Raw genomic sequence first — 27,819 nt, 5'->3', positions numbered from 1 at the left:
TTCATTTCAAATAAATTTGAAATGGGGAAAAAATTCATTATGTAAATAAAAATCACCACACTTCCACAACCCAGTTGGAGTCACTATTTAGCAAAGGGGCCTCTGTTCTATACCTACATTTTTATCCAGCTATATTTTATCTGATTCATACGTGCAATTTGTATCCTATTCATTTCTTTTGATGTTGTAGTAAAAGCAATTGTCGTGCTTACCATAAAAAATTGTTATTAGTGGTGGCAAAATAATATGTCATATGAAGATACCATACTTTACGTAACTGTTCTTTTAATTTTAGAGCCAGGTTTATTATTATAAATAATGGTTGCATAGTGTGTAAATCTTGGTTTGATTTCCTGAAAATAGATTTCTATAAGTGGAAGTAAAGTGTCAAAAAGGATTATTAATATTCTTAAGCTTCTTGATCCATATTTCCAAATAGCTTTGTACAGTATTTGGAAATAGAAATTCAAGTGTGTTCAAGGGAGAGTTACAGCTTTATCTTCTACCTTAAAAGTAAGAGGTTATCAGTTTAGTCATGGGTCTGTCATTCCCTTCTACTCCGCAGTTCGCAAGGACCTCTCCTAGGGTTTGTTTCTAGGGGAAAAGCACCACTATTTGTAAAAACTGGAACTCAAGTCGGGGTATTCACCTTTGACACAGAGAAGAAGCATGGAATATGGGGCCAGAAACAGAGACACACACAGGCAGAAAACTAACACTGACTCCACAGCCAAGGAGCTGAAATTGGGAGCCAGCAGTCTTGGGGTGGGGTGGGGGGCAAAAGAGAGGCAGAGTCAAGAGTGGATGTCTGAGGCCAAAAGCAGCATGTGGCTCTCACTTGGTCCCTGTTCACTGATATGGACATGTAGCCAGATCGTGGAAAGCCAGAGAAGAGGGCCATGTGGGGAGCCACCTGCCAGCACACCCACAAATGGGACATTCCCTTCAATAGTAAAGATGCTTCTCCCTGGGTATCCCCCAGATGAAACCCAAGGAACATGATCTCCATCCTTGAAGGCCTTCTTTGGCAGAAACAAAATGTTGCCTACATAGCCTAATGCCAAGCATCTCCTCTCCCTTAAATTCCAAGAATGCATCATGACTTTCTTCCCAAGGATTGTCTTCCTCTTCTTTCTCACCATTCACACCAATCCTGTTCCCACTCCCACTACTTCCCACCTGTCATCCAATTCAAAGGGTACTTTGTGAATCCATTTCACATGCTGTCCCAGCAACCTCAACTTCTCTCTCCTGGCACCTAATCGTAGTTGCGATGACACATTCGGTGTCCCCCACCAGATGCAGTGTGAGCTCCAGGTGAGCAAGTTCTGAGCCTGCCTGTCTCCTGGGCTGTGTCCTTGCTACTAAGACTGAGCCTGGCCCATGCAAATGATTTAATACATCTCTCATAAATAAACAAACAAACAAAGGGGCTTATCTTTGTCTAAATATAAACAAACAAGCAAACAACCCTAAATTTGGCCTCTTGCTCCTCCTAAGTTTGTGAATCAGAAAGATAGCTTTAGCTAACAGTACATTCTTTCCTCTACATTTGCTGATAGCACACCAGTCAGTCCTGGGAGTTCTCAGACAAATCAAATTAGAAATGGTTGTACTCATTTGGAAAATCAAGAACTGGCTTTGAAATCTTTCCCCACAAATTAGATTGAATCAAGATCATTTTCCCCCAGCTTATAAATGCTTGATTGGCTTTGTTTGATGCCTCGTGATTGAAACTCAGCCTTGCACTGCTAGCTGTATTTTTTTGCTCACCAGGGTGTTGTGATGTCTGGATGATGATTAAAAACAAAACAAACACCCACAATGAAAATGCTTTGTAAATAACAGCTCAGCACAGTAGTATAACCCTTAGAAGTGCACATTTAGGATCCTCTAAAACCAGTTGAGGTAAGCAGAACCTCAGGATAGGTTTGCTCTATATTCCCTTGAGGTCTGAACTTGGGTTTTCTGGTGGCACCTGGGTGGCTCAGTCAGTGAAGCATCCGAGTCTTGATTTCGGCTCAGGTCATGATCTCCCAGTGTGTGGGTTCAAGTCCCACATTGAACTCTGTGCTGATAGCACAGACCCTGCTTGGGATTCTCTCCCTCCCTCTCTCTCTCTCTCTCTCTCTCTCTCTGCGCCCCTCCCCCCTCATTCTCTCTCTCTCTCTCTCTCTCTCTCTCTCTCTCTCTCTTTCTCAAAATAAATAAATAAACTTTAAAAATATTGGTTTTCTGGTACAGCAAGACAGCCATTCCTGACATATCATCTCTACTCAGGACCAAAGGAAGAAGGGACATACCAGGACTTGGCTGTGACATTTGAAGAGTCCCAGTGGGAGTAGACTGGTCACCAATCTCCATCTCCCCTAGTTACTCACAAAGTCTCTTTATCTAACTGCTGCTTTGTTCCCCAGACTAGATGAAGACTCATCCTAACTTTGGTCAAGTTCTGTTCCCACTCTACCTCCATCAATGACTGCAGGTTTCTTGTCAACAGATAAAGACTGGTCTACTCTTTGAATGCTTTCTGCTTTTCCCCTCTCTTTTTCTGCAGGGGTGGACAGAGGTGGACAGAGATATTCTCAGATGAGTGACAGCTATGTGTCCCCAGGGCCAGAAGACTTGGGTCCCATATCTGGTAGATGGTTTTCTGGTTCGCACCACCCTTCCAGCTAAAGCCAATCCCCACCGCCACCCCACCCCCACTTCAGAGGCTTGGTGAAAGTGTGTGCTTGCCCCTAGGGGGGTGAGTGAACTATGTGTGCCCTGGGGCAGTTCCCTGCCACCTCCATGGGGGACCATTCCAATCATCTGTCAAGGTTCAAGACCACAGCATCCCAACTGCCTCCGTTCCATTGCACATCCTGGTGGCCAGTAGATCCCAGACTAGGGCCTGGCAAGTGTCTTTCCTCAGTCCTCCTCTCCCCCATTGACTCCAGGCCAGGTGAGGGACTTACTGTCAGGTAGTGAGCAGCATTTAGTGGGTGGAATGAAGTCCTAGAAAAGACTCAGGGAGTAGTGGCAAACAGCCTGATTGGGAATGAGTTAGAGGCCATTGGCCTTGCAGGCTCCTCTCATGCCTTGTATCTATGACTTCTTTGAGACCGTAATTTAAAGCAGCAGGAGATAACTTTCTGGTGCCTTCCACAAAATAGCCAAATGGCTTGAATCACTATCACAGGCAGGAATAGAGGTCTTTGGGTAGTGAAATGTGTCAGGAAAGAAGGCACTTGCCAAATCAAGACAACTAGAAAACGATGGTGCCAGTCATCACTGGCCAAAGTTTGACTGGAAGAAAATGCCCACAACTGAAAAATGCCTATGTTCACTCCATCACTGGTGGCCCCTTTAGCCATAACCTGTGGTCTGTGCAGCCAACACAAGTAAGTAAGGAACTATCTTGAAACAAAGTGGATCCCTTAGCAGAGAGATAAGGTAAAGGCAACACCTAGGTAGAAACTCGGGCACAGGTAGCTTGGGCTACTAAGATCTGAACCATGTCATGTACGTCCATGACCTCATCTAAAATAAGCATAGGATTATGTTCAATAATACAGCTGTGAAATAGGCACAGATTAAGTCATTTGTTCATGTCTTTCTTCTCAGTTTTGTTAGCTCCTTATTCTACCTTGGTGAACCATGGCATTTTCGCCTTGTGCTGTCTGAGTCCTGGCTAAAATACCCAGTGGCCAATGGGAAAAAGATGATGACTGCATATTCATCAATGTGTGGCAAACCAGAGACCATTAGCTCATCATTCAGTGCATTTCAGTCTGTTCCATCTATTATATACTCACATTGAGACCTTGATGGTGTTTCCTCCACCGTGTCCATGACAGAACAGCATCTTCTGAAGTTTGTCCCTCTGTATGGACAAGAAGTGTTGTGTGTGACAGTTCATCGGATTCATTCCGTGGTCACATGACAAAGACTTAAATGTACAGACACTCCTCACTCACAGGTCATCAGGAGACCACAGTAATTATGAGATTACTGTAAGATCTCCTTTTCGACAGGCCCCTCCACCAGGGAAGAAGGGTTTTAGTTGGATGGGTTTTATTTGGAATTCAGTCAGCTTTTCACTAACTTCTGATCTCATGGCAGAATGATGGGGATTCGTTTGGAAAGGGGGTAGCTGTTCAGCACCTGTGTTCTCGCTCATTGTTTTCTTCTGATTTTCACTGTATATCCCTTGGATCAGCACCAAGCTAAGCAGGTTACAGATAATTTCACCTATTTTATTATCTGCAAGAAATTTTTAAACACCATAAATCCTGGTTCAGTGAAATGTTAACCCAGCATTTTCTTTGTAAAGTATTTATGGATGCTTTTTGTGTTGAGGGAACTAAGGAGAGGAATAGTCAGTCAGTTGGTTGTTATATCATGTGAAGTATGGTTTTAAAAATTGGACCTCTTCTTTAATTTTTAAAAAAAATTTTTTAATGTTTATTTATTTCTGAGAGAGAGACAGAACACAAGTGGAGGAGAGGCAGAGAGAGAGGGAGACACAGAACCCTAAGCAGGCTCCAGGCTCTGAGCTGTCAGCACAGAGCCTGACAAAGGGTGTGAACTCGTGAACTGCGAGATCATGGCGTAAGCCAAAATTGGACACTTAACTGACTGAGCCACCCAGATGCCCCAAAATTGCGCCTCATTTTTAAAAACATAAATAAAACAAAATATTGGGCTTCTTTTTAAAAATATGAAACACAATCATTTTCTGTTTACTATTTTTGTAATATACATCATCCTCTCTGGAGGCTTGTGCTTTCTTCCCTGCAGTTAGAAGAATTAGTAGAAGGACGAGGTGTCCTTCCTTATGCCCTGAATCATTCTAAAGAAAGGTATTTTAAAATGTAAACACTTGGCTGCACTTCTCATGCCAACAATAGGAATCATCCAAATGACTCCTGTCCCCCCCTCTAAAGAGGACAAATGATAAGGATGTGGGTGCACTCCAACTCAGAGATCCTAGGAATGGGAAGCAGTGGGACCCTTAGAACCATCCAGGCCAAAGGCTTTAGGTTACAAAACAGAAAACTAAGACTATATAAGTGACTTACCTCAGATCACTCAAGAAAGTGGCAGACCTGGGAAAGCAGAAAAGCACCATTAGGAACAATGTTGGGCACCTTGCTCATGTCCTCATTTGATCCTAAGTCAACCCTCTACTATTATCCTGGTACAGTAGCCAAAAATAAGGATCAGACAGAATACGTGTTTTTTCCAGTAAATACTTATGACAAGAAGCCATTTCTCCCTAAATTGAACAGTTTTACTTCCTTCTCAGAATTCAATGGAAGATGTTCTGTACCCAGTTACAAATGTATTAATGCATCAAGCCTAGCCAGGTATTCAAGAGTAGCTAATTACAACAAGGCAGTATAAGAGATGTAACAGATGTATGGTAACACACGTGTAAATATGTAGATAAATGGTATGGTACACAGACCAATGAAAGCTTGTGGAGATGGCAGCCACCTTGTGGATGGAGGGATCTGGAAGGGGCTCAGATATGTGGCCCAAGAAGGAGGGAGTGGGAAGTTGGGTGCCAATGCCTAAGGAAGCCATTCCTGGTGGAGGGAGAAAGGCATGGAATGTGTTTAGGGGGCAGTTGCCATAGTAACTATACAAATTGATTGGATGGGTCAACTTGAGGACTTCTGTTTGCTGTCAGTGTGTCTTCACACTCTACTGGGGGTGGATGCCAGCCATGGCAGGTGGCAGTCAGTCAGCAATTAAGGGCCATCTCTGCTCTTACTTACTTGAAGTCTGTTCAAGCGGAGGAGAGTAGGAGCTATGCTTGGTCTCCCTGCCCCTTCACCCGGCACAGCACCTCCTATCAATTTGACCTACAAAATACCTGTTTGCTTTTCTCCCTCTCCCCCTTTTCCATTCTCCATGGAGCTCTCCACAAGCACTTCACTGCTGTAGTCTACTAACTGTGATTGAGAGCTTCCGGAAATATGGCTCTTGACCTCTCATCTTTGCACACAAAACACTCCACTCACTAAGGACAGCCCCCTGAGGGATGCATCTGAGGCACAATATGACTATGCATCTATCCTAGACTCTACAGCTGTTTCCCCTTCACCCCCTTCCCATTGTCTTGTTTCCATAGGATCAAGTTCTAGTAGCTCAACATGGTCTAAAGGCTTACACGATTGTGTCTCTTTGTGTCCTTTCCACTTTATCTTGCCTGCTGACATGCTGGCTGTTGAACTGCAGTCAGCTGACCTTCTTGTAGGTCCCTGACTATGCCACACACCTTCCTGCCTCCAGCCTTAGCAAATGCTTTCCCGCTGTACTCAGATAACAACACTTTCCTTACTCTCCACTTTGCTTCTCCTCTGCTTCCGTAAAATCTCAATTCCAATGTCGCCTCCCTGAGGAAGCCTGTCGTAACCTTCCAGATTAGGATGGGCTTTCTTTGTGTGAGATCATGTACTGCTTCTTTGTAGCAATTAGTGATGTGGAGATTCTTCTCTGCCCTCTGGATGGAGGGCCTCCTTGGGGAGGATGAATCAATGAAAAGAGTTTGCTTTCTTCACCGACACAAACTTGGTTCTTCGGTTTCAAGTCATGACCATCTGTAGGAGGCCATAAAGCTGCTCATGACAGCTCAGTGCCAGCTCTTGTTGTTTATGGTACGGAACACTGTTTTTACACAGATATGGGAAGTCTCTCTAGTATGGCCTATGAACAGATCTTTAGGGTTTCAAAGTTCAGTGTTCCATCTGCAGAGATCACTCTTGTGTAAGAAAGGTGGGGTGGGAACGTCTGTGTTTTAAGGATTTTAAAGAAAAGGCGTGGTGTATCCTTGAGAAGAAACATAGGTATTGTTGGGGGGTCTCTAATGGACAGCTACCTGCTGTATCTTGGTTCCAGAATTTTTGGGTATCTCACCTTTTGGAGGATGGGCTTATATGAACATGAAAGCACAGGGCACTAAGAACCGCCATCCTGGGGACAAAGTGATGTCCCCACTCAGGGGCTCCAGCTCCCTCTTGCAGTTGTTGCCTTGGGGAGGCCTTACCACAGACTTGACTGGCAGCCTCTGGAGGGTTACCATCCAATCAGGACATGGTGGAGTTGCCAGGAGAAATACATCAGGTACCAAGGATTTAGCCTCTTCAACATAGAGTGACTTCTTTTTTGAACAATAAAGGACACCGCAGGTTTTGTAACTTAGGGAGGGGGCAAAGGGACCCGTGGCAGTGTTACTGACTTCCTTTTAATCTCATCTACAGAGCCAGGGTTGGCCGATTTATTGTGAAGATTTGGCCACAGTGCACTCCTGTGTCATGGCATGCTCCATACTTATCAGTCAAAATGTACATTTAAGGACTAATGCAAAGGATTAAGATCACATTTATAACTTATGTGTAAGCACATTGGTTTACAGTGCTTGAGAAATCGTGAAGGGTTCTTGAATTCTCCAATGAATTCAGTGTGCAGTGGAGTAGAGAGTCTGAGAAATGTAGTTTCTTTCTTGGCAGGACGGTGGGGAGGGAGATGGAATGAAAGTTGAATTGATAGATCGAAGGGGTAGAATACAATCTGTAGACTTTTAGCCACTTTCTGTTTTGACACTGTTCTAAAGTGAATTGCCTTCCTTCATGCTGTTTCTAAATCATGGCGGGGACTCCCTCAAATGCTGCCTTGAGAAGGATTCCAAAGTCACAAATGGCATTATTGAGAAAGATGAGATAATCCATGCTGACTTCAAAAGTAGCACTTGTGCATTTAGCTGATTTTTTCTTCTTTCTCCCTACTGGGGAGATGGGGGTGGGGTTTGGTATAGATGTTTCTCAACACTGTGGCATTTCTGCCAACAGCAAGCATGACTGAGACAGGATTATACACAGAAATGGCACATGGCAGCTGTGGCATGGGGAGCTGAGCTGGAAACACTCACTTGCAGGCATTTCCAGTCTACTCCCATCTCTTTCCTACTTGTTTGTTTTTGGACTTGCCGTCAGAGAACTGAGCAGGGCTGTGCTCTAAGAGCAGGGAGCTTTTGGACAGCTCACGCAGCTGCCCCAGGGCAAGGGCAACCGAGGACAGTGTGAAGGATTGTGGAGGAGTGTGACCTGTAGTGAACCAGGGACACCTCAAAGCATTTCAACGTTGTCCCGCTCCCTGAGCATGTCAACAGTGTTGATCACTGCACATGGCCTTACCTTAACTGGGGAGAATCCCTGAGGCATTTATCTGAATTTCTTGCTACCAGAGACTAGCCGGGACACTTGAGTGTCCTTCAAGGCTTGCTGAGTCCCCTTGCCTATTTCAGAAGCATCTGAGCTGAAGTCCATTGGACACTGAGTAGATGAAGCGAGTCTGAGGGAGACCTGTCAGATATGAATGAACTGATCAGATCAGAGGAGAATCACAGTTTCTTTAGGCCCCCATCCCCATGTCTGTGGATCCACAGAACACTCAGAGGATGGCTTGGGTTGAGCTCAACATCAGATTGTAAACCAGTGGAGGAACAGGGACATTGGTATGACCTCCTACTCTACTACCTTCCACCCCATCACTGCCCCCCAACTGTTCCCCTTTCTGCATAGCCTCCAACTTTGGGTACAGTCTTCCTCTGGCAAATTTGTTACCAGAGGAGGGATACTGACTTCAGGAAGAGAAAAAGAGGAGGAAAAGGACTGCTATCTCTGAACTTTGCTAGAGGAGTGTTTGTGATTTTGCTCCTTCCAAAATGACAGCTTTGCCTCGGTCAGTCGGCCATCAGTGGGGATGTTTTCATTCTTGAAAAGAAGGCCACGAGAAATTTTTAAAATGTGCAAATTCAAACAATGGATATCATGAGCAAATGGGTAGAAGTTTTAGAATGGTTGTACCTGGTACAGAGAAAGAACATATCAAAGATGGTGGCTGAAAGGAGATCCTTCCATGTCAGACAAGCAGACAAACAGAGTCCTGTTGCCCCTGCTAAGGAGGCAGGTGGCTTTTGTTAAACTTCTTACCTTCCTTCATGAAGCTGGTTTGTGAATTCTTTTTTTTTAACGTTTATTTAGTTTTGAGACAGAGAGAGACAGAGCATGAACGGGGGAGGGTCAGAGAGAGGGAGACACAGAATCAGAAGCAGGCTCCAGGCTCTGAGCTGTCAGCACAGAGCCCGACGCGGGGCTCGAACTCACAGACCGCGAGATCATGACCTGAGCCGAAGTCGGACGCTTAACAAACTGAGCCACCCAGGCGCCCCGGTTTGTGAATTCTTTAAATGGAGGCAGTGTTACCGTGCAGAACACATGAGATAACATGGTTGAGTGCTTAGTCTATTGCCAGGTGTGGTGGGTAGTGTGAGCCATAGGCAATTTCTTGATGGATATCAAGGCCTTACCCTTTGACCCATTAACTAACTTCTGGAGATCTAGCTCAAAGAGGAGGAAACATCTAAACAACGACAACAAATGATTAGTACAAGAATATGCTCATAGCGGCATGGTTGATGAGCGGACCCTCAGAAACGTGCTATTGGTAGCAGTGTTTAGAGACTGTTGCTTGCCTTCAGAAATGTAAGACTATCATTAGGAGGCCTGGCTAGGATCTAGGGATGTCTTCCTGGACTATGGGGATTTGGGAGTTGAATGATTCACCTGCTCTGGTACTGGGGGCTGCCCCAGGTATCTAACCTCCCTATCTGGCCACCTTAGTGGAAAGGTGAACTCAGGCGGCCAATTAAGGCAGGGCATTCCCCCCACTTTTGGAAATCGCTGTCTTTTTTTGTGTGTAAGTGCCTGTAAAAGTGTCTTAAGAAGGCTGAACCTAGCATCATGCAAAGAGAGACCATTCACGGCCTTGAAAGGAAAGATTTGCAGGAAACATGATGTGTCCATGACTATTTAGATGAGAATATTATGTTATGCTACCTGAATAAGCCTGCTGCTTTGTTGTGGAGATTAGTTTGGAGTTTAAAAGAGACAAATGGTATGGATAGAAACTAAGATGTGGTTGGCTGCTGGGTTTGCAATACAAATTCCAAATGGCTTTCATAACATAACACCTATTCACAATTTATAAGGTATCCCAGGTTCTCTCTTTATTGACCTAGCAGAAGTGACTCTGGAACATTTTTTTATTTTCCTGTAACTGCCTGATGTAAACACATCCTCTAATCATCCTCCAATAAACATGGACCAGTTTTCCCTCACTTAGGCAAAGGGTAATCTTCTTCTGCGTCTTCCTGGTTCTAGTCTATGCACACTTCATATTCCCCACCTCTAGTCTTCCCACCACCCCCCCACCTCGCCCCGCAACCCATGCTGCTGAAAATCTTCATAGCTTGAAATCAGGTGGCTGTCACTTTATTTTTTCTAAACTTGAATGATAACTTAGCAAACATAAACTCTACCTGTTTATCTTTCTGGTCTGACCTCTTCCATGGCCCCTGGCCCTCCCTGCCCCATATAATATTCAGAAATGACAAGTTCTCTGTAATCCCCAGGTATGCCATTTTGCTATTATATTCAAACCTTCCCACACAATGTGCCATTTATTTGCTGAAAAGCCTGGCGGGGCACACTCACTTCTCTCCTTCCCCCGCTTCCTTCCAGGAAAGCATCGCCTCCCTTGTGAAACCTTTGCTTGTATAGTTATTTCTTCTACCAGCACCCCCCCCCACCCGGGACCTTTCGTGTCCTTCTTTTAGCACATCCACATTGTAACAAACTTGTTTCATGTGTATCTCTCTGCTTGGCCCATGGTTGACTTGCGGTACATATTTATTCAGTGGATGAGTGTAATTGCTTTCCTGTCTGATTCCTTAGAAAATGTTGATGCTTACCCCTTTACCCCCTACCCCAACTGGCGTCTTTGATGGCCTTCTTGAAGATAACACTCCAGAAAACAGGAGTGGGAATAGTCTTGCAGGTACATCTGAACAAAGGCGACGTATTTCTTTCCCTTTAAGATCTTGCAGCTGAATGTGGAATGATCCTGAAATTAAGGTCAGCATCAGGTGGTCGTTTATATCAGCTGTCAGATTGCAGAATAAAAAATGGCTTTTATATGTTTGATTTTTATTGTTTTCCAGGGCAATGTCACTTTTTCCTGCTCCGAACCACAAATTGTTCCCATCACATTTGTCAACTCCAGCAGCAGTTATTTGCTGCTGCCCGGCACCCCCCAAATTGATGGGCTCTCAGTGAGTTTCCAGTTTCGAACATGGAACAAGGATGGTCTGCTTCTGTCCACAGAGCTGTCTGAGGGCTCGGGGACCCTGCTGCTGAGCCTGGAGGGTGGAACCGTGAGACTCGTGATTCAGAAAATGACAGAACGCACAGCTGAGATCCTCACAGGTACGGTGTGCTGACAGCCACTAGCTCGCTTTCTGGTTTGGCCAAGTTGACAGATGTCTGAGATTCTGACTAAAACATATAGAATCCAGCTCGGGGATGTGAGATGACCCAGTATTCACAGATTTACTCTAAGTATGAAGAGGCAACATTTTTAAAAAAATATTTTTAAGTTTTTGAAGGTTTATTTATCTTTGAAAGAAAGAGATAGAGAGACAGAGAGACAGAGACAGAGAGGCAGACAAAGGCAGAGAGAGAGGGAGTCACAGGATCCGAAGCAGACTCCAGGCTCCGAGCTGTCAGCACAGAGTCTGATGCTAAGCTCAAACTCATGAACTGTGAGATCAAGACCTGAGCTGAAGTTCGATGCTTAACAGACTGAGCCACCCAGGTGCCCTGAAGAGGCAACATTTTTAACTTTTTTTTTCCTAAACAAAACAAAACAAAACAAAACACTACTGAATTCAGATGTGTCTATTGAACCTTTGAAAAGTCTCTTAATTCCCTTGTTCCTTGTCAGACTGGTTCCAGTCGTGGGAATAAGAATTTCTATCTAAATATGACATAATATAGACCATTTATGGAGCACTTTGCTGGGTCTGGACAGACCTGGCATCTATTATATAGAATCTTCATCATGCCTGTTCAAGGAAGGTATTTTATAGGTACTTTGTAGAGGAGGAAACAAAAAGTCACAGAAGCTAAGGAACTTTCAAAATCACATATTAATAAATGACGGAGTTACAATTTCATCCTGAATCTGTCTGACTTCGATGGCTGCAGTTTCATTGTATACCACACACATGACCACGGACCTTTTACAGTCACCAAATTTTATTTCAAGTAAAAATTAGCGAGTTTTAAGAAAAAAGTTTTTAACATAATATTTTTAAGATGTTATGTGAATACTGATACATACATCATCTAGGTACAGCAAAAAAAAATAAGTTTATTTTATTTATTTATTTATTTAGGGGGAGGTGCAAAGAGAGAGAGAGAGAGAGAGAGAGAGAGAGAGAATTCCAAGCAGGCTCCATGCTGTCAGTGCAGAGCCCTATGTGGGGCTTGATCTTTTGAACTATAAGATCATGAACTATAAGATCATGACCTGAGCCAGTACCAAAAGTCAGACATTTAACTGACTGAGCCACACAGGAACCCCATAGGTATGGCCATAATGTTTTAAATGGTCCTCGAATTGCTGAAGTTTGGAAAGTACATATTTGGTAATATAATATAGATTCTAATATGTAGCAGTATGGAATAGATTTATGGATAAGTCATGTTTTTCCAAACTCTGACTCTTTCATTTGCTGTTTCTGCAACATGGAATGGTAGAACTTTCTCCATGTTTCTCTGTTTGTCATCTTACTGTCTCCTGTCTTTCCAGAAGCAGTACTTATAGCTTACTACGGTTAGACCACATGCCACACATTATATTAGGGGCCAAGGCCAGCTCCTAGGTCAACACATCATTTGAAAAGCCTCCCTGCTTTACAGTCTGCATCAAACACCCCTCCTCTGTGCATTCTGAGCCACTATCCATCCTGGATTACACTCTATTGCATTTTTCTTTAAATTTCTTTCTTTTCCCATTGGACTGTGAGTTTTGTTCTCCAAATAAATTAGAAAAAATTGACTTAAATAGTAAAGGACATGCCTTAATACCTAAGATCAGGTCAGACTGCGGGAGAACCCCATATGCCAATAAGTGAACAAAAACATCCATTGAACCCCTGGAACAATGGGAGAGCCTGGGTTTGGAACTTAGATTCAAAAGGTACTGCCTTTCCTTACTGTTCTATGTCCCTGAATACACTTGGCTTTGTCTCACTTGTCAGTGAGAGTGTATTAGTTATCTATGGTTGGGTAACAAACTGGACCCAAAGGTAGTGGTTGAAAATGTTAATTGTGTGCTAATTTATAAGAGTTGGGAATCCAGGGGCACCTTGGCTGGACAATTCTGGCTGCAACCAAGTTGTTGGCAGGGGCTACCTTCATCTTCAACTTCAACTCTGAGTAAGTCTGCTTCCAAGCTAACGCATACAGCTGTTGGCAGGCCTCAGAAGATCCATTTCCTAGCTTATCCCCTGGCCTCTCCAGAAGGCTGCCTCATGAAATGATAACACTCTGATCCCAAATGAGTGATTCAAGAAAAAGAAAGAACTCGCGAGACAAAAGCCATTGTCTTTTTATAATCTAACCCTGGGAGTGGTGTTCCTTCACTGTTACATGCTCTGTTCAGTAGAAACAAGTAAATAAGTCTGGGCCTTGCCCGAGCCAAGGGGATTATACAAAGCTGTGGATATTAGGAGTCGGGGATCACTGGGGACCATGTCAAGGCTTGCGTATTACGTGAGATGGGAAAAATGAATTCTTATGTCAGGAGACTGCTGTGATGGTGATTAACAGAGATAATGCATCTGAAATCCTAAGCCCAGTGTTGAGAAGCTCTTTAGCAAATTTCTCTCCCTTCCCTACTGACTCAAGAACTATCGCTAGAAGGGACCTCACCACATAGTCGTAAAAGCAGAGCCAATTTGTGCAGTCACAGGAAATACTTTTATAAAATTTATAAAATTTATAAAATTTCCAGTAATGGAGGTGAGTTAATCACTTAGAAACATAGTATTTTTCATGTTCAGAGTTACAGAAGTTCAACTGCAACCCTCCTTATTTGAAGAAGAAAAATGTGAGCTGGTGCTAGGCTGTTTCTCTTTCTAATCGGTGAGATGTTCGAGTACAGAGACTTGTAGGCCTGAGGTCAATAACGCAGTTTTAATATAGTTTCGGCCCTGGCGGCACTGTGCTCTACAGCAGCCAGGTGCTGCCTGTATTATTAAGCACATGTCAGTCCATTAAAACACGTTTATGACCAAGAGAGGCTGCTGAAAGCTGTCACATTACCCAGCTGCAGAAAGGGGGGAAAATCATCCGTTATTTCAGACCTGTCTCTCAAAAAATGAAATGAGGGGCACCTGGGTGGGTCAGTCGGTTAAGTGTCCGACTTCAGCTCAGGTCACGATCTCACGGTCCGTGAGTTCGAGCCCCGCGTCGGGCTCTGGGCTGATGGCTCAGAGCCTGGAGCCTGCTTCCGATTCTGTGCCTCCCTCTCTCTCTGCCCCTCCCCCGTTCATGCTCTGTCTCTCTCTGTCTCAAAAATAAATAAACATTAAAAAATAATTTAAAAAAAATGAAATGAGTAAAAGGAAGTTTGAAAAATGTGCTGACTGGGTTCCTGAAGTCTGGCTCGGAAAACTCTTGCTTTTTTCTTTCCCCACGAAGAGTTTCTAAATTTTGGAAAACTGGAACTTCTTTCATTTTGAATTTGAAATGGAATTAGGCTTGGTGTCGGCTGGACTTTTTCTACCTCATCGGGGGCGGGGGGCGTCAGGCAAAACAAAAACAACCAACAAACAAAAAGTCCAACAAAGCTAGTTTTCCTGTTCCTTCCATTTCTCAGGAAACTTATTTTCAAAGTCCTTGAGATCATAGTGGCTTTCCAAGGGATGACAGCCCCAAATGAGAAATCAGAAAGTGATGATCATTGTCCTAGTAAGGTTGGAGGCTCTCTGGGGCCACCATGACACATGGTACCTCCTGGGAAACAGAAGCAAAGCCACTTTTGGTTAGTGGGACAGGGAATCCAGATACTTAACAATTAATTTGAGACTAGGTCAGGTGTTTCTACCATCTAAAAGAGAAGGTAACCCCCGTGGAAATGGACATGCAGAGATGTCTGGAACATTCACTTGTTTCCAGAGCTTCGTACAGGATGTGTGTGGCCTTTTGTTGAGGACGTCCTTTCATTGTGAGTGATGTGGTTGTAGAATCAACAATCATTGTAGATGCCTTACAAGTCAGGCGTCACTCCTGGGCCTTGTTATATGCCGCAGGACAAAACACACCCCTGAAAACTTATGGAGTGGTTATTATTTTACCAAAATGGGTAGGAAGAAACTGGGAACCCAAAAAAAAAGTGCAAGTGACGAAGATGGTGTTTAACATCAGGTCTTTCCTTAGGATTCCCAAGTTCATGGTCTTTTTACGGGAACTTGCTGCCATCCATATTCATTTTATATTATCAAATGTTTAATTCAAATGTAAAACTCTACTTTGGATGAAAGATCTATAGACAAATGTTCAATAGGCTGTTATGGTAAATAGCTATTTAGTATTTAAAGTTAAGCATTTTATTTGGTTGCCCTATTATTGGCAGATTCCTGGTTTAGATGAGATTGACACAAGATAATGAGTCCATCCTCTTTAAGACTTCTTACGTTTTATGGGGCACCTGGGTGGCTCAGTTGGTTAAGTGGGTGACTTCGGCTCAGGTCATGATCTCACAGTTCATGGGTTCAAGCCCCACAATGGAGTCTGTGCTGGCAGCTCAGAGCCTGGAGCCTGCTTTGGATTCTGTGTCTCCCTCTCTCTCTGCCCTCCTCCACTTGCACTCTATGTCTCTCTCTCTCTCTCAAAAATAAACATTAAAAAAAGGCGACTTGTATTTTAGCTATGTTTGCCTATATAATATTGTAATAGTGTAAAACAAATAATCCACATCTACATATCAACACACACATACTTCCCAGTATTCATTATGTATACATGGCATAAATGCTTAGTGCTGATTCCTTAGTAAGATTTATCTAAGGACTAAGGGTAGTAAGCAGCAAGAGGTACTAATTAGAGTCTGTCTTCTCCCCAAGGCTTTACCCTCTATTGTATAGCTTTTCCCATTCTGGTCACCTCTGTGCTCCAAACCCCACATGGAAGTCTTGGGGCTGCATTGATCCCTACCTTCAAGGGGTCCTGCTGCACAGTGAGACTTGCCATTTCTCCTTTCAGGAATCACAAGAGATATACAGGCAAATATTAAATAAATGAACAAACACCTGGAGTTTCTACTTTGTTCATTTCAAACTCCCAGTTCTTTACCATGTGTCACAGTGACCACCTGTTCATTGAGCAGTAGATACTATGTTCTATTTTTTTCTTCTTTGAGAAAAAGAAGGAGAGAGAACAAGGGGGGAGAGAGAGAGAGAGAGAGAGAGAGAATGAATCACAAGCAGGCTCCATGCTCAGCATGGAGCCCGGTGTAAGGTCTCATAATCATGAGATCATGACCTGAGTCTAAATCAAGAGTTGTTCGCTTAACCATCTGAGCCACCCACGCGCTCCTATGTTCTATTTTTTAATGTATGATATAGATGCTGTTTTAAAGACTCTTAAACAGATGCTAAGAATCGAGATTGGTATTGTCCAAACTCGTCTGAATTACTAAGAAAACAGGGAGTTATATAAAGGTAAAGAATGCCACCTGGTCTGTTTCTTTGGAGAATTACGAAGGAGGATTTTGATTTTCACATGAAACATTAAATAATCTAAAGAAAAAGCTGGTACCACTGTAATTATTTTAATGTGATCTGAAATTTCAATGTTATTTGTATTTTTTGGATGGGAGAATGTTGGGGAATGAGAAGAGGAAGAAAGAGGCCTGGGGGCTTTAGTCATTAAAGTTTGAAATCTGTTTTTTTTTTTTTTTTCCACTGTGGTGCTTCTCAAAATGTCAACTGCTCTCTGAAAAGTGAGTCTGGGCAAAGAGCTTGAACACAGGCTTTAGAATTCAGGGCTCTAGCTTACCTGGGCTCTACAGTGATGCAGAATATGCGTAACTCTTATTCTGTTAGACCTCATTGTTCTGTTTTGTTAAAGGAGAGACTTGGTCTAGAATTAGTAAAGCCTTCTCTAATCCTTTATATGAATTTCTGAAGAACAACAGATGTCAACCCTTTTCCTTATTATGAAATCATCAACCCGAGAGTCTTCTTTTGAAAATAGGGTAAATGGCCTTGATTGGGGATATGAAAGGCCAAGTCCCCAGTCAGAGGTGATGATTCTCAACTCCCAAAATTGTGATACATTTTGTGAGGTAAGAAAGGTGAACCTGACCTTTGTCATACAGTGATTTTTGTGAATTAGATGCTTGGGTTTCCCAGAAAGTTCATGCGTGTGACCCTCAGTGATGTGTATAGAGTTAGGAGCCAAAGATCCCAATATGAGAAGTTGTTTTTTTTGGAAAATACCTTAAATATAACTATAATAGTGTGTGTGTGTGTGTGTGTGTGTGTGTGTGTGTTGGTTAGGGGGCAATAAGAATGTACAGGCTCTTCAAACTGTGTTAACAGAGGAACACTTGTAGGTGCTAAAGCTATCACATGTGGAGACAAAACAAGACAGAGACATGGCAAGGGTCTCTGAATAAGGCTTTCTCATAGTTGAATTTTTAAAAATGTATTTATTTATTCTGAGGAGGAGCAGAGAGAGAAGGAAAGAAAGAATCCCAAGTAGGCTCTGCACTGTCAATGTGCAGCCTGACATGGGGCTCAAACTCACAAACTGTGAGGTCATGACCCGAGCCGAAATCAAGAGTCGTGCACTTAACTGCCTGAGCCACCCAGGTGCCCTATAGTTGAGGGTTTTTATGGTTATGTCACTGAGAAAGTACAACAGGGACCAGTAAGGCCAAACTGTGTGAAGAGCACTTTTGCTTTTCCATTAGAAGAATAAACTATCCAGAGCTTTCCTTGGTGTCACTAGAGGTATTGAGCTCTCGGCGGAGTTTTTGGGATTACACAATGAGTCTTGGCCATACTGAATGGAACCTGGGAAATGGAAGTGGAAGTCTCCAGACTCAACCTAACAGCTGGGCATCATGGAATGATTATAGCCTGGGAAGATGGAAAGTAAAAACCAGTACCCAGGCACAGAACAGAATTCTTGCACAAGAGGAGATACAACTATCAAAGATCCACAAATCAACCAGATATCAAGGGGAATTTTTCAGTTGAGGCAAAGAGCATATTTTGAAGAGGCCCTCTCACCTCACCCCATTTAATCCCTAGGTAAAAGCAATTGTTTTCAACTATTTTGTAACTTTCATATTTCCATATAATGGCTTTGAATAGGAAGATTTCTAGAAAGAGCATTCCAAAAATACCAATTAAGCAATCCATTTTAACCAGCTATCCATTTTCCATACTTAGTAGACTTTTGGGACTGGAGATAAGGTGAAATTCTAGCGGCATAACCTAGGTCAACAGCTAGATGGGCATTTCTTTGATCGTTATTTAACATCGACTGTGTTTAAATTAAATAAGTCCTACAATTATGGTCAACACCACCCCACTTACCTTTTAGAATACATTTCAAATGGTTTCTCAAGAAACCTTGCCAAAGCTGGCCAGATGCCCCATCACAGAATCTTCTAGCTCTCTCTGATGTAGCATTTACCCGTGTGTGTGTGTGTGTGTGTGTGTGTGTGTGTGTGTGCGCATTATGACTACTATAACAAAACACCATAGACTAGGTGACTTAGGAACTTATTTTTGCACAGTTAATAAGGCATTATATCTTTTTTCTTATAAGGACATCTATCATATTGGATATGGGCCTGGTCATATAACCTCATTTTTCCTCAGTTACTTCATTAAAGGTTCTCATCTCCAAATACAGACACATTCTCAGGTACTGGAAGTAAGGACCTCAGCCTGTGAATTTGGGAAAAACACCATTCAGCGCATAACAAGGTATATCAATCATGTGTCTATTAATTGGTTATTGGTTGCTTCTCTGTCCACTAGAACATAAAGCTCCATGGGAACCAGAATACTGCCACGCCCATCACTATTTGCCCAACGCGTAGTATAGCACCTTGCTTATCACAGTTTTTCAATAACTATTTGCCCAGTATATAAGCAACTGTCTAAATGAATAAAACAGTAAGGTTGACCTCCAAAACAATTTGGAGGGATATCATTTTAACAGTGAAAGGAGAGGTAATCGTACTTTTTTTTTTTTTTAACAAATGTTCATGTTACCACAGTTATATGCTGCCTACTGTGTCAAACCTGGGAATGAGCTACCCTCAGGGGAAGTGCTAATTAGACAAAGGCCAGTGGAGCTCCCAGAGGTGGAGAGATGGTTGGGAGAGCTGCATCATGCAGGATAGAACTGCTCGCCCTGATTACCACTTGTGGCCAGATGGTTTTAGGCTACGACCCTGCAATTATCGGAGCTGCTCCCCAAATATCACCCCTTTTCATATAAGCTGTTTATATCTACCCACCATCTGCACATCAAGTAAACATGATAACTTTGTGAACTTTGTCCTCTGCTTCAATTAAGTTGTCATTAATGCCTCTGTATTTGAGCTAAGATAATGTTGATGAGAGAATCCCATTAACAAGGGCAAAGACATAAATAGCCACAGGGCTGTGACTGTCACAACAAGCTGTCTGCCGGGCACAGAGTTCAAGTTTCCAAAGACAGAAAAGTGATGAGGTGTTCCAAGTTATGGGAAACTGAGAAATGCAATTGCCTGAGCTTCGAGATATCCTGCAAAGGTTGGGAATGTTTCCCAAAACAGTGATCTCTTGGATGTCTGCAGCTTTTTCCAGTCTGATTAATGACAGTGGGATCATTTTATTTCTTAACTGACTCTTCCTTCCTCACCATTCACTCAAAAGAGTAACTGAGGGAGCTAGGTTTTTATTATTACATCAGATGTTACACTCTAATAGTCAATGCTGATCTCACTTCCTTTGCTCTTTCCTAGTTTCTGCTTTGATAATTCCCTCGTATAATTTGCATTACCTCCATTTAATTCAGGAAGGTTTTGAAGTTTCTACTCTCTGCTGGCACTGTATGTATGCTCAGACCTGAGGATTGGGGCATTGGCCACTGGGAGCCCATGGGTACAGTTGGAAGAGATGGTCTTGGGGCATTTGTGATGCAAGAGGATGTATGCTCAGGATAGTGGGGGATCATGGAGGACAGGAAGCCAGATGAGTGAGAAGGGAAAGGTTTTCTAGGGGCAGGGGCAAGGACAGCTTGTTTTGAAGAATGGATAGAATTTGGCCAAACGAAGAGGGAAGGAAAGGATGTTCCAATCCAAGGAAAGAAGTAGGAGATCTAGGAGGCTAAGACTCCATGGCTGGCTCAGGATGACTGGGTCACCGAGGACAAAGGAGGACAGACAGAAGAGAAAGCAGCGTTCTGACAGAGACATCGGAGTTGGGGCTGTATCGTGAAGGCAATAGAGAAATTATCTGTCTCTGGAGTTGAGCTTGATTTTTACCATGTAGATTTTGGAGCTGAGCATTCAAGTCAATATCACAGAAACAAGGGCTTTACCATCAACCACAAGTACGTCACATTTCTTGCCTGACTCTAGTGGATGGCAGAACCGGATGTTTTCCTTGCATACCCTGCCCAAGGAGGGTCTTCAGGATCCAGGTCACCTTGATGTATAGGCTGGGCTTTAACAACTAGGAAAGGTTTGACCTGTGATTTATGGCCCAGGCACCAGGGAGAGCCCTGCTACTGACACTTGGCAGTGGAGATTCAGCTGGTGAGATGCTCAATCAATCAGTGAGCATTTGGAGAGGGCAGAATGCTGTCCTGTTGATGCTGAGGGGGATACCAAAACAAGACTCAGACTCTGACCCCCAGGAACTCATCTCAGTGGGAGATGAGACTTACAGCTATGCATTAAGCATAATGCATGGTTCAACACAATAAATAATATGAACTAACTGCATAGATCAGATAGCAGATGTTATAGGGATTGAGATGGAGAAATCACTGTGTTGGTCTAGTCAAGGTAAACCTGCTTTGCTCATTTCTTGGTTTATTAACCTATTCACTCAATCATTAGGCACTTGTTATGTGCTCTGCACTGTGCTTGGTGCCTATGATAGAAAGTTAAAAAAAAAAGAAGGATACTTCCTTGTTCTTACAGTTGAGGAGAAGAAGCTTTAAGACAAATACTGGGGATTAGAAGGTAGGGAAATGGGCTTGGTTACTGAAAGCTGGGAGTGGAGGCACCGATTAGGTAAGTGGATTCACTTAGAGCATAATGAATGCACTAGCTTAGTTACAGTAGGGAGTTTGCATAGGAGTATTGGGAAATGGGATTGAGACAATAGATGGAAATTCGATTGTCAAGCTAAGCAGTTTGAGATTCATTCTCCAAGCTCCATGACCCACTGGAAGGACATGCTGTGGGGTACTCCTTAGACAGTTCAATGTAGCGGGCTGTCCAGCACCAGAAAGAAGTCGGAGGCTGGGGAAAGAGGGAGGTCGTCACAAAATTCCCCAGCTGTGGTGATAAATAATAGAATAATGGCTGGGGAAGCAATTGGAAGAAAAATATGAATTCAATCTACCATATAGGGAAGGGTTAATAAAATTTGATAATTGATGGATAAAATGTATCCAAGGAAAACAGAACTCAGGACCTAAATCATAGCATAGTGGTACTAATAATTGTAATATGCTCTTTTACGATGTGATTTACATTTTAAGACTGCTTTATTCAATTATTTATGTATTCCCTACTTTGTTCTCACAAAAAATTGAAACTACCTTTGAATTATTAAGTTAACAGTGGACATGACAGGATGTGGGAAAATCAGCTGAATTGGGTTTTCTGGAGAAGATAAAGCCTAGAAACTTCCAAGTCAAGCTGGGTAATTCTGTCTCTATTTTACAGATGAGGAAGCAGGTGTCGAGGGATGAAGAAATCTGTCTAAATTCCTAGAAATTATAAGTGGCACGGCTTTGAGCAAGGGGTAACGGGTGAATAGAGGCATCAAGGAAATCTGTGACAAGTTATTTCCAGGGTTGGAAATAGAGTCATCAGGGATGTGCCTCTGGCCTGGGCTGAATCTCTGCATGCTGGCCTGTTGCTGTATCAGCTGATGCTTAGAGGTCCTGCGACAGCCATGATGTTCCAAAGATTCTGTGTTCAAACCATCAGGAGAGACAGTGAAATAAGGTGAAATCTAAATGCAAATATCTATTAGGCATTTGAGGACAAGAGAAATACAGAAAGATAGGGTGGGGGTGAGAGAGAACAGCAGGGCTCTGTAGACTGAAAAATTAGTTAATGTGTCATTCTCAACCAAGGGAGATTCCCCACCCTTCCACCCCAGCCTCCCATTCCCCCAAACCTACCCAAGGGACTTTTGTCAATATCTGGAGATATTTGTGGTGCTGGGAGTAGGGGGGCTGTTACTGGCATTTGGTGAGTCAGGGGTGCTGCTAAACGTCCTACATAAGGGGCGTATTACAGAACGCCCTACCCCCAACAAAGAATTATCCAGTCCAAATTATCCAGGGACAGTGTTGAAGAACTCTGCTTCTAGAAAAACCTTACTCTTCTTAAAAAAAAAAAAAAAAAAAAAAAAAAAAAAGTTTAGGCCTTTCAGAATATTACTTAACTGCTCTGAGTCTCAATTCCATCAGATGTGAACTATCAGTCGCTGTGAAGTTCTCATTACAAAAAGTATACAAAATGGCTTATTAAATGCTCGGTAAGATTACTTATCTGGAAAAATAGCATCGAAGTAATGGCGATTAGCTAGAATTCCACATCCGATCTAAGTAGACGTTCTAAGAAACAGAAGTTGAATTGTATTTTAATTCTTAGAAGCTAGAAGATCCACCAAAAGCCAGGACCAACGTTTGAACTCAGTATTGTCGAAACGGAAGTTTCCTTGTGAGAAGATGAGCTGGTCGGCCATTTTGGAGATGCTCTGGCTATAAAGTCACATATGACCCAGTGGTCAGACTCCAAGGTGCTCACTGCGAGAACTGAAAGCTTAGGTCTACACAGAAATTGGCACACATGTTCACAGAAACTCTATTTATAATACCCCTAAATGAAAACAACCCAGATGTCCATCAGCTAGTGAATGGAAAAATAAAATGTGAGTTAGCCATACCATAGAGTATATAATTCAGCAATATAAAAATATCCTGACACAAGCTACAGCAAAGGATGAACCTTGAAAATGTGTTAGATGACAGAAGCCAGTCATAAAAGGGAACCCGATGCACGAATTCATGTATAGGAAATGCCAAGGACGGGGAAATCCATTCAGACAGGAAGCAGAGTAGTAGTTGACTAGGGCTGGAGGTGAGGGGGGTGAGGAGATAGGGGAGGAGGTACCTATATGTTATAACATTTCTGTCGGGCGTTACAAGTGTTTTAAAATTAATTGTGATGGTTGCCTGACTGAATATACTAAAAAAAATGACTTCTTCATTTTATTTATTTTTCATTTTTTTAAATGTTTATTTATTTTTGAGAGGGCAGGGGGTTGGAGGGCAGAGAGAGAGGGAGAGAGGGAATCCCAAGCAGACTCCTAACTGGTCAGTGTAGAGCCCAATGCAGGGCTCAGTCTCACAAACCCTGACATCATGACCTGAGCTGAAATCAGGAGTCAGACGTTGGACCGACTGAGCCACATGGGCATCTCTTGAATTGTGCATTTTAAATAAATGAATTGTATGGCACGTGAATTTTATCTCAATCAAGCTGTTCCAAAAATACTAATAAAGAAAAGCAAAGTTGCATTCAATGACAGAAGATAGAACTTTGCAGAAGTAATTGGCCATCAGTTCCTGCATCAGGGGCAGGGTTGGCCTAGGAGGGGTGGAGAGAGAGAGCAGGAGCTCAGCGTGGTTCTCCGGAACCCACCCCCCTCCCTTCAATTCTGACTCCACCTCTAGTAGCCATATGACCCTGGACAGCCTCTCTGGCTTTTCGTTTTAGCATCTGTAGCGGGAGGACCATGAAACTGGGCCTCCTGGACCATTGTGAGAATTAGGAATTACACATTTAAAATACCTGGCACATCACAGGTATTCAGCACTGTTAATGTGCGTTACTAGCTATTTTTACAATTGGCCCGTATTTCAAAAGTTCATTTGCAAGCAATGATGGAAACTGCCTTTTTTTTTCCTTCATGGAGAAAAACTCCATGTTAAGCCTTAAGCAAGCACAGAGAAGTCTATCCAACCCTCTCTGTAAAGGAGCTTATTTATTTATTTATTTATTTATTTATTTATTATTTTTTTATTTATTGTAAAGGAGCTTTTAGACAAGTGGCTTCAGCTGAATTCTGGGACCTGGGAGCGGTTGCTTTGTTAACAAGGAGGGCCAGAAGTGGAAAAGGATGAAAATGTTTCCTATTCTTCTCAACTCAGTTTGTTAGTCTTAAAAAATAATCATAAAAGTTGGACATTTTGTTTTTAGAAACTCTGAAAATTCTAGTACTCTCTGTAAGAAAAAAACAACAACACACTAATCATTCCATGTCATTCCAGTATTTTCTCTTTGTAGCAATTTTTGATAAAATGCATACCATAACCACATATGCTATTTAGCCTGAGTTTTCCACTTATCTGGATATCACTTGCATTCTTGGACATTATAATTTTTGATGACTACATTATATTCCGTGTTACTAAATATGCCGTATTTGATTTAACTAACCCGCTATTGTTGGAAATACTGGTAGTTGTGAATTTTTGCTCTTAGAAATAATGGCCTCATAAACTCTCCTCCCCTTAAATCTTGGCTGTAATGCTTATACTATTTCAGGATTAATTCTTCAGAAAAAAAATATGGGAAATGAGGTATGATATTTTTAGGGCTTTTTTTTTTTTTTGATGCCCTTTGGTATTTTGCCTTCCAGAAAGAAGGTACAAACTTACGTTGCCATCAGCAACATGAAATTGCCTGTTTCCCTCTTTCTACACTAACTGTGTTGGTTTTGTATCCGTTGCCTGTCTGGCAGATGGCAAATATTTGACATCACTTTGCAGGTCAGAAAATCCATGTGTGTCATCATCCACCAATCTTTCCAGAACCCTAATCCCGCATTTTAAGCCTGGGCTCCTAAATCCTATGAATCCTTTGGGGGCCACCCTAAAGTGGCCCTGATTACCCTGTTCTACCTCCAGGAGCATTTCCCCATCGAGGTGTTCCTGGCCTCAAAGGTGGTACTTTCTCATTCTCCCCATTGAAAACTTTTCTTCTTTCAGACCTTTCACCTCAGGGAGGTTTTGGGAGGAAAGCACTCTGACAGCATCGGTTTTCCCCAATTTGTGAACAATTAATAGCACTTAAACCTGTACCTTTAAAAAAAGAATTCTTAGAAACGAAACCTTGGAGAACTTCTAGGGGTGTTATTTGGTTATAAAAATATATATTACATATATAGCCATTAACAGAATGAAGTGGGAAGGAGGGCCCAGCAGAAAGCAGATTTTTAGAAGGGAATATGTCACTTCGTTTGCCTTGGAATCTGTTCCCAACTCAGCTCCTCTAAAACCAGCCTTGTTTTTCCAGGCTTCTTTTCATCTTCCTCTTCTGAAACCTCAGATGGTGTAGTTTCCTAACCCAGGCTGCACAACCTTCCAAGGCCTGGGGCCACCCTGAAGCCTGCCTTAATTAACCCGGTGTGGGTCCCAGGGACCTGTCTTTTCAGAAGCTCCCTAGGTGCTGCCTTTTGTGTGGTCAGCCTCAGGAACCACTGTCCTCATAATTTTCCTCTGAAGAGTGAAGATTTCACACAGGGACTCGGGACCATGGAGGAAAAGATCAAACCAAAAGGAAAAGCAGACCAAAAAGGGAGGGAAAAAAAGAGAAGAAGAAAGGAAAAAAAAAGACAAGCAACCATGCAAACCCTCATTAAGTGACAGTGTTGAAGAGAGCGATATGGACAGTGATGTGGGAAGGGGAGGGGACCAGGCAGCAGAACACAAAGGCCAGTGTTCTGGCCTTGCCACTCCCACGGGTCAGACCTCTTGTCTCAGGCCAGTGTCATCTGTGAAATGACTAGAGGATGCATCTCTGATTAGGCAGGACACTCTGCACGCCTCTGTTCTCTTCTTACTGGAGCCCTGATGCTGAGCAGGGCACTGGTCCCTGGGAGGGGCAGTATTTACATCCTCTAAGTTGGGTTAGTTACTGACGCCTCTTCCAGCTCAAACAGTCTATAGTTTGTCTGCAGATGCAGTCTCCTGTGTTATGCAAATGTATTTAAATCAGCATGCAAATGAGAATAAAAAGAAGTAAAGACCCACAGCTGGCCGTGCCCCCCAAATGCCCCTGCCGGAAGTCAAATGTTCATCGCCGGGAAACGCGTGACACAGCCTCTACCTCATTAGCAGAGTCCCCGTGGTTAGGACCCAAACTCTGGCTTTTGGGAGGAAGTACGGCCGCCAGGTTGAGCAGCCCTCGGGTTCACCCCAAGCAGATGTTCAGGGCTGCAGCCAAGGCTGCCAAGAAGATGGCTGGAAATGCAGGGGGGTCCCTTGCATCTGGCCTGTTGTGAGCAGATGGGACCCAGCTGCCTGGTGCAGTGCAGCTGGGCTCCCAGCCTGGTGCTGTGCTGCTCCCTGGGCACCTTCTCCAACCCTATGAGGGCTCAGGGGCACACGCGCTTCAGTAGCTATTCTGAGAAGCCCTGCAGACCTCTCTTCTGATTTTCAGTGCTTGCTTTCCAGCTGGTTTCTTAGGACCTGCTCCAGTAGGCTCTACCAAGTCTGATTTCTTTTACCTCCAGAAACAGCTCTTACTCTGTCCCTTGCTTTCCATTGTCACTTCTGCTACTTTGGCTGAGACCTTATCATCTGGTCTTCTGGGGCCAGCGCAAGCAGTAGGCCCCACCCATTGTGCTTCCTGCTTTGACTCCCAGCGGTCCTCTGCCACCCCGTCTTTGCACAGTGGACCTCCAGCTAGGTCATTCCCATGCTGAAGACCCTTCATGGCCTCCCATTGTTCTAAAGCAGTGGTTTCCATTCCTGACAGCACGTTAGAGTCACCCAGGGAGCTTTTAAAAAAATGCAGACGCAGGGCGCCTGGGTCTGTTGAGCATCCAACTCTTTTTTTAATTTTTTTTTTCAACGTTTATTTATTTTGGGGACAGAGACAGACAGAGCATGAACGGGGGAGGGGCAGAGAGAGAGGGAGACACAGAATTGGAAATAGGCTCCAGGCTCTGAGCCATCAGCCCAGAGCCTGACGTGGGGCTCGAACTCACGGACCGTGAGATCGTGACCTGGCTGAAGTCGGACGCTTAACCGACTGCGCCACCCAGGCGCCCCGAGCATCCAACTCTTGATTTCAGCTCCGATCATGATCTCACGGCTCATGAGATTAAGCCCCATGGTGGGTTGTGTGCTGACAGCGCAGAGCCTGCTTGGGATTCTCTCTCTCTCACTCTTTCTGTCTCCCTCCTTCCCTCTCTCTCTCTCTCTCTCCTCTCTCTGCCCCTCTCCCCGCACTCTCTCTCCGTGTCTCAAAATAAATAAATAAACATTTCTTTTTTTAAATGCAGATGCCTTGGGTCCTATCCCCAAAGGTTTTGATGGAATTGGCTTGAATAAAGCACTTTACACAATCATTTATCCAAGGAAATTGTGGAAACCCATTCCTTAGTTTTCCATGCCAGGTCCCTGGGTGAATGGATCCTTTCTCACTGGCTTTCTTCTTGTTCTCCCCTGCTTCTCATTGCAGACCCTGGCTTTTTTGTACAGGCTCTTTGACTCCTGGACTCTTGCTCTCTGAGTAGAGAACTCTTTGCACTTTTCAGAACTTCCCTAAACTGTCACCATCTCTGCTGTGAAGTCTTTCGGGGATCCTCCT

At 43.3% G+C, this 27,819-nt stretch overlaps 1 protein-coding gene across 2 annotated transcripts in view; it reads left to right on the top strand.

Annotated features, from left to right (window-relative positions):
* CNTNAP5 (contactin associated protein family member 5) overlaps positions 1-27,819 on the top strand; it is an 804,456-nt gene that overhangs the window by 422,184 nt on the left and 354,453 nt on the right. For both annotated transcript variants that reach the window (XM_043576518.1, XM_043576517.1), the window contains exon 8: positions 11,054-11,318. In XM_043576518.1, coding sequence (XP_043432453.1) covers positions 11,054-11,318 — 265 coding nt within the window. The remainder of the gene's footprint in view (positions 1-11,053; positions 11,319-27,819) is intronic.

Source organism: Prionailurus bengalensis, chromosome C1 (assembly GCF_016509475.1).
Source record: "Prionailurus bengalensis isolate Pbe53 chromosome C1, Fcat_Pben_1.1_paternal_pri, whole genome shotgun sequence".
In the NCBI taxonomy this organism is placed as follows: Eukaryota; Metazoa; Chordata; class Mammalia; order Carnivora; family Felidae; genus Prionailurus; species Prionailurus bengalensis.
The sequence above is the reverse complement of the archived record's forward strand: the minus strand, read 5'-3'. Positions and strand labels throughout refer to the sequence as shown.